This window comes from Sardina pilchardus, chromosome 12 (genome assembly GCF_963854185.1).
Source record: "Sardina pilchardus chromosome 12, fSarPil1.1, whole genome shotgun sequence".
Classification (NCBI taxonomy): domain Eukaryota; kingdom Metazoa; phylum Chordata; class Actinopteri; order Clupeiformes; family Clupeidae; genus Sardina; species Sardina pilchardus.
The window spans coordinates 27,056,754-27,064,286 of NC_085005.1; the positions used below are offsets into that span (position 1 = coordinate 27,056,754).

General features: G+C 45.2%; 1 protein-coding gene across 1 annotated transcript in view; it reads left to right on the forward strand.

Annotated features, from left to right (window-relative positions):
- Positions 1-5,585: 5,585 nt before the first annotated feature.
- The window catches only part of LOC134098509 (adenylate cyclase type 3-like), a 13,459-nt gene continuing 11,511 nt past the window's right edge, over positions 5,586-7,533 (forward strand). Inside the window, exons 1-2 of the mRNA XM_062551572.1 lie at positions 5,586-6,251; positions 6,682-6,831. Coding sequence (XP_062407556.1) covers positions 5,586-6,251; positions 6,682-6,831 — 816 coding nt within the window. The remainder of the gene's footprint in view (positions 6,252-6,681; positions 6,832-7,533) is intronic.

Below are 7,533 nucleotides of genomic sequence, written 5' to 3' on the forward strand. Positions count from 1 at the left end.
AATCTCTGCACACTTGGATCCATGCAAAAAATGTGTTTTACTACCAAGCTTTCGGTCCTTAGACCTTCATCAGGGCATTTGCACAACAAAAGAATATGTTTCTGTACTAAAAACATGACATTTGTGATGTCAAATGATTGTTGAAGCTATTTTTGTGATTATTTGCATTTTTTAAAAAAAAAAAGATAGATATATGCCCAACCACAATGTTTAGTTTTGGGTGTGTGTGTGTTTGTGTGTAGCCACTTGTCCCAAGAGGTCTCACACCAAATATCAAGTCAATGCCACTTAACTTAATCTTTGGGCCTTTTCCTAAATCAACTATTATTAGTTATGACTGTGTTAGTCTGCAATGACTTACTGTAACATTATAATATTATGGACTACTATGGACAAATTTGTCCCTATTTGAACTTTCTGACACTAAAAATTACCCTACCACTGTACTGTACTTTTTCCTCGCCCCTGTTACTCATGGGCTCTCACTCACTGAATGTTTAACACTCTGTAAAGTGCCACGAGACATGTGTAATGTATTGACACTCTATAAGTGAAATTCAATTGAAACTGAAATGCTTATAGTAACAGTCTGTTGAAGGAGAGAAGGAAAACAGAACACAAGAGCTCGAGCTCGTCCCTCACACACTGCTGCCCCCCCCCCTCCCACACACACACACACACCCACACACACACACACCCACACACTGAGCTGTTTCGCCCTCTTAGCCTCAGCCTCACCGCTCATGAAAGGCCCTGCCCACCGTACTGTATATACGCCACTGTACCTGTAACGTCCACAGTCTTTTTAGCGCTGGCCGTCTTCCCTGTGTCGGGATTCTTGGCCTCGCAAACGAGGACTTGCGGCGCTGAGGGTCCGTGCATAACGACGTCCAGCTCGTTTCCGTGGAGTACCTGCCCGTTCACATGAAAGGTGTATGTGCAGGGTGGGGAGCAGTCGGCAGAGCACTCAAACGTGTATTTGACTCCCACCGTCATCACATCCACCCCTGTGATCTCAACAGACGTGGGGCCCTCTTTAACCACTGTTAACCACAAAAATAGCAGAAGGTTCTTTTAAAACCACAACTAGGCAAATTTTTCTTTCATTCATAAAAATGCCAAGGTGACCTGGTAGACATCACTGTACACACACAAACATACAGTATATGCATAAACAAATAGCAGACATGTACACATTCAATATCATTCTTTATTTGAATAACATACCTGTGCTCAATAAGCCAATCTTTATACACACCCTTTAATTAATTCATTTCAATTAATATACAGTATATATATATATACTGTATATATTAGCCGATCTAATGTATTTTTATAACATTTTACATTCATTTTTCTTTATATATATATATATATATATATATATACACTGTATTATATACATTTAAATATGTATAAAATATTATCATAGAGAAAATCGTATAACAATTATTTGTTTTACCTACATTACCTTATATTACCTTCCCTTTTTAATTAATTTACTACAGTATATTTTAATGATAATGTTTTTTTTATGTTGCTGTTATTTTATCTTTCATTCTTATTTTTGTCTCACTTCTTTTTTCCATTTTTTTATGTTTTCATATTTCTTATTCATATTACTGCTTTTACCAGATTTGCTTGGCTTGCTGATTTCTACTAATGATGTAAAGCACATTGAACTGCTTTGGCAAAAAACTGTGCTATATAAATAAAATGGGCTTGCCTTGCCTCGCCTTACATTTACTCTTCCCTTATTGAGCGAGGCATTTCATTCCTGTCTTAACAGCTTCATCTCTAATAAACCTACACATCACACAACACCGTACCTTCCACTTGCACAATCTTCTTCACATCGGCAGTGTCTCCAGTTGTAGGGTTCTTCGCCACACAGCTGAGGACCTGAGGTGGCGTATATCCAGGGACAGAAAAGTCAATCCCGCTACCTTGCACTGTCTGTCCATCCACATTCCAAGTGTACGTGCAGGGTGGGTAGCATTCTGCAGAACACTCGAAACTGTATGAGACTCCTATCTTCATCTCATCCGTCCCGGAGATCTGTGCGGACAGGGGTCCGTCTGTTCAAAACAACGCATCAAAATATTCAATATACATTTAATGACGTTATCATGCAAAATATTTCATTTAAACAGGCATAAATATTTGCCCTTTGTAGGGATGTAAACAAATAATTATTCTCTTTTTTTTTTACCACCACAATGCGACTTGAAATTAACATATTTTTGCATGGCATAACAGAAGCAAATACAGCACAACTGCATGAAGTTCAGCGTTCACAACTGCTTGACTGACACTCACATGATTTCTGGGTGGCAGTAGCTCCTGTAACACATGTAAAATAAAACCCCATCTACCATTATCCACAATGTACACATCAAAACAGTGAGATACATAAATCAGTTCAAACTTCTTTGTTTCCCAAACCTACCTGCCAGGCAGACAGACAGCAGCAAGAGACAGGCTGTTTGGCACATCATTGTGCGATGATCACCTGGATGTAAGCTCTCCTCCAGAACTTGTGCCGGTCCTTATATATATCTCTTCTGTGTGGTAGCACACAACTGTGTAAGAGATAGGAACAATGACTTTATCGCTCACTAGTTTCCAACTACAGTAATAATCAAGTCGACTGATAATCAAGTCAAGCACTTGTGTTACATTTCCCAGGGTAGGTGAGAGGAGGTGTTATCAAATTGAAATGAAGGGTTCTGCCCTTTGTACACCGGGAGTCTTCTTAAATAATGGTATGCTTGTTTAAATGTAACAATGTCATTAAACACAATTAACCATCGGCTTCATACTAGTGGAGCACATAAAAAATGAAATAAAACTAAAGAATGAATGAAAGCAAATTGATAGAACGAAACAAGCAGCGTGTTGTTTTAAAAGCTCTGAAGGCATTCAGTGGAAAGCAAATCGTATCTTTTCCTTGCCAATGTTAACACAAGCCACAATTACAGTATATCTGAGATGTCCATTGTCCTTTTCGCCGGGCCAAGAAATCAGCTTGCTCTACTTTCACACAAAAGACACTCCTTCTATAGTTTCATGTTCTAGTTGTGTGTGATAAGGTAGCCTATTGTGCACGGCCTAATCGTTATTTGCTGAAGAAAGGAAAACATAGGTAGCACAATATTGGGTGGGTCTGTAACATTTTATCTCATAAATTCCCTTAGCCTACTTGACCTTGCTCTCAGCGAAGGAGGATGGCTGCCATGTTAAGGTGTTGAAATGGATTAAAACAAATACGCTCCGAGTCTGGTTCATTTCATTACATCATGTTTAGGCTGCTGATATTACACTGCATTACACTGCACAGGTTACGTTTCCCACTGCAATAGGGTAGGCTCTGTATGCCACTTGCAGCTTATCATGACCACTGCGCTAATGAAGCAGCAGTCATATGAGGTTTTTTTTTTTCAGTAATTTTGTGTCAGTAATTCCCAGCTAGGACACTGAAAGACCGGGCTGCACATAACTTGGTGGGCATGTAGCTCCACAAGGATGACACGGAACCATTGTATTTTTGCTTTGATTCATCACCCACCCGCTGCAGCCTGAAAAAGAGGGAAGGCCAGACACAGTTTTCTGTTAATATCTCGCAAGAACCGTAGGACCTAGGATGATTTTTTTTTTATGCTGGTCTCAAGAGGCAATGCCAACCCATCCCATATCCGCTTATTTGAGGTATAGGGCCACCCAGTTGAAAATTTAAAAAGCAGGTATCTTGGGGGGTGTTGTGGTGCAACAGGTTACAGCGTCCATACCATGAACGGGTCCAAGCGCCCACTGGGACCCAGGTTTGTCCTGCGATCATGTCCTGATCCCACCCCATCTCTCTCTCTCTCCCTCTCATTTCCTGTTTGTCTTCACTGTCCTGTCCAAATAAAAGCACAAAGACCAGAAAAGTTAAACTTTTTTTGTTTGTTTGTTCATGGGGGCCATATAATAAATTAAAATATGTGTACATTTAGCGACTGTACACACACACACACACACGCAATCATGCATAAACACACACACACACAGACATATAGACAAACACACATGCGGGCACACACACACACACACACACAAACCCACACGCAGGCACACAAACACACACACACGCGCACACACACACACACACACACACACACACACGCAGGCAAGTAAAATAATGTAAATAATAGCCATACATTTGTATAATTTTGTTATTATTACGCTGAGTGTGTTGGAAATTTGGAAATTGAGTGTAAAGTTCCGCAAAAAGTGCTGTGCAGTGAATTGTAGGCTACCTACAGTTTTGCAAAGTGTGTATTACAAAATTGCAAACTGAGTGCAAAGCAGTGTTTGTGCTTTTAGTTGTGCGATCTCAGTGAGTGGTTTTACTACGTATTGCTAGTTTTAGAAATTGTGCTACTACAAGAATCAAGAAAGCATTCAGAAAAAAAACTGTAAGTAGCAGGTGTCACCATGAGGCGACCACACGCAGTACACCCTGCTAATGAATGCATTCATTAGGTGGCACGAGACCAATTATGTAAGAGGCTGTCATGTCGGGTGGCATCATCATGAGTGGGAGGCGGCTGCGTCGTTAACGCGCGAGATCCTCAAGATGCACCTGAGGGACTCAATTACAGCGCATGCTAGCAACAGTTTCTGTGCAAGACAGACATCGACCCATGGACAACGGAGAATAACAAAGAACATCGAGTAAATGTTGTTTACATTATTCAAAAATATATATTTGAGTATTTTTGGGATATTTTACATCGACAGACCAAATGTGTGAGTACGTGAATACGTGAGTGTCATTCTCATTTTAGTATGCTGGGCAAGTTTACAGCTTAATGTTTTTCATCCTATCCAATTGTTTATAAGATCCTGTAAATAGATGGTAGCCTAACTAGCTTGGCTTAAAATGTTTGGGGTTTTTTTGTCACCCATCGAACCTCTCAGAGGTCCCTATGATTCCTTCAGTTACTGAAAAGAATTAAGAATTTCAACATAATGAAAGCCTTGCAGTTTATGGTTAAACACATCTGACTGGGGAGACATTCTCGTGGAATATTAAAGCGTTTTTGGTGTTACCATTCACCATGGAAACAGCCAGCTGCAGGTAGCGCCAGGTAGCAGGCGCGCGCGTGAGTGGGCGCTGGGGGCTCCTTCAAGCATCGATGAGGATCAGCATGCCGTGTCCCCCCACATGTCATCCTCCAGAGGCGCGGGAAGTTGGATCAGGCTCCGATAGAGAATGCGCATCAGCTTTACAAACAAATCTGACATGGATTCGGTGAACGCGCAGGTTATGTGTTCAGAGAAGTCACTTTCTGACTTTGGGCTGTGTACAGATACCAGACCGCCTGTCTGGCAAATGTTGGCTAATTGGTGGTGATCCGATACGGACGTGTAGACGAGACTCACTCTGGATAACGGGAACCTAACGAAATACTCTGGATAGCGGCACTCCGGAGAGCAAGAGAGAGCGCAATTTCTGGCAACAGCCGGACCAATCTGACCCAGTATTTCTAATTCATTTATAACAAGCAGAACATCAGGTCCTCGTCTGGGAATCAGCCAAAATGTCTCTGAACCGAGTTTTCACAGAAACGGAACAATCTGGCGCTTTAACAAGCTGCTCAGTTGCACTTCCATCAGAACAAGTCGCGAATAGTACACAGGAGATGACGGCGGAGAGCGCGGACTGTGGCCGGTGTGTTCCCCGGTTCATGAGGCCCACGTTCTCCCCGCCGTCTTTGGAGAAACTCTATCAGAACTATTTCCAGCGGCAGCGCCAGGAGACTTTGCTTGTGTTGCTGGTGTTTGCTGCGCTCTTCAACTGCTACGTCATCATCATGTGCGCCGTGTTGTACACAACGGACAAGCGCGGGACGTTGGCGGCGGCCGCGGTGGGACTAGCCGTGGACATCGCGCTCTACGCCCTTTGCCGCTTCCGTCCGGTCAAGAGCAGGGCCGCCCGCATGCTCATGCCCAGTGGCATCTGGCTGCTGATCACGGTGCACGTGCTGCTCTACCTGGGCCTCAACTTCGCGCGCTTCACGCAGGGCGGCGACGCGGTCGGCTGGCAGGTGTTCTTCAGCTTCTCCTTCTTCCTGACGCTGCCGCTGCGCCTCTCCGTCATTCTGCTGCTGACGTTCACTTCGTGCGCTGTGCACACGGCCGTGCTGGCCGTTACACTGACCCTGCACCACGCCGGGAACCAGCACGCCACCGTGATCGTCAGACAGGTGAGAATGAAAGGTGATGGAGTAGAGGTGCAGTTGGTGGATGAGGAGATATATCTGTGTGTCTGCATATGCGTGTGTGTGTGTGTGTGTGTGTGTGTGTGTGTGTGTGTGTGTGTGTGTGTGTGAGAGAGAGTGTGAGAGTGTGTGCGAGAGAGTGTGTGAGAGTGTGTGTGAGAGAGAGTGTGTGAGAGTGTGTGTGTGTGTGTGAGAGAGAGAGAGAGAGTGTGTTTGTGTGTGTGTTGTGTGGGGCTGGGCTGTCGGAAACCATGCATGGGCCAGGCCCAAGCACAGTTCATGCCTTTCCACACCCCCACTCACTTCCTGTTATGGAACCCGTTGCAAAAACTGGCTATCTGGAGTTGGTACCCTGTTCTGTGAGCTATCTTTCTCTTTCTCTCTGTGTGTGTGTGTGTGTGTGTGTGTGTTGCAGCTCTTTGCTGACTGGATGCTCTATGCTGGTGCGTTGTGTGTGGGGATAGTCTCCTACTTCATGGCTGACCGGCGCTACAGACGAGCCTTCACGGAGGCACGGCAGTCCCTGGAGGTCAGCCTCACACTGGAGGACCAGAGCCAACAACAGGTCAGACAACACACTCACACACACACACTCACACACACACACACACCCCCAGACCACCACCACACTCACACACACGCCCCCAGACCACCACAACACACTCATTCACACACACTCACACACACGTCCCCAGACCACCACCACCACCACACTCACACACTTGCCCCCAGACCACCAAAACACACTCACACACACGCCCCCAGACCACCACCACCACCACCACACTCACACACACGCACCCAGACCACCACCAACACCACCACATACACGCCCCCAGACCACCACCACCACCACACTCACACACATGCCCCCAGACCACCACAACACACTCACACACACACACACTCCCGGACCACCACAACACACTCACACACACACACCCCCAGACCACCACAACACACTCACACACACGCCCCCAGACCACCACCACCACCACACTCACACACACGCACCCAGACCCCCACAACACACTCACACACACGCCCCCAGACCACCACCACATACTCACACACACGCACCCAGACCACCACAACACACTCACACATGCCCCCAAACCACCACCACCACCACCACCACACTATACTCTGTACAGTGCCACTTCAGCAGAAGCCTAATCCCCTCAGCCATCCAAATACTCAACAAGACAAAACCCCACTGATAGATGTATGCGACGCAATAATGTATGTTCTCCCATCAGTTGATGCT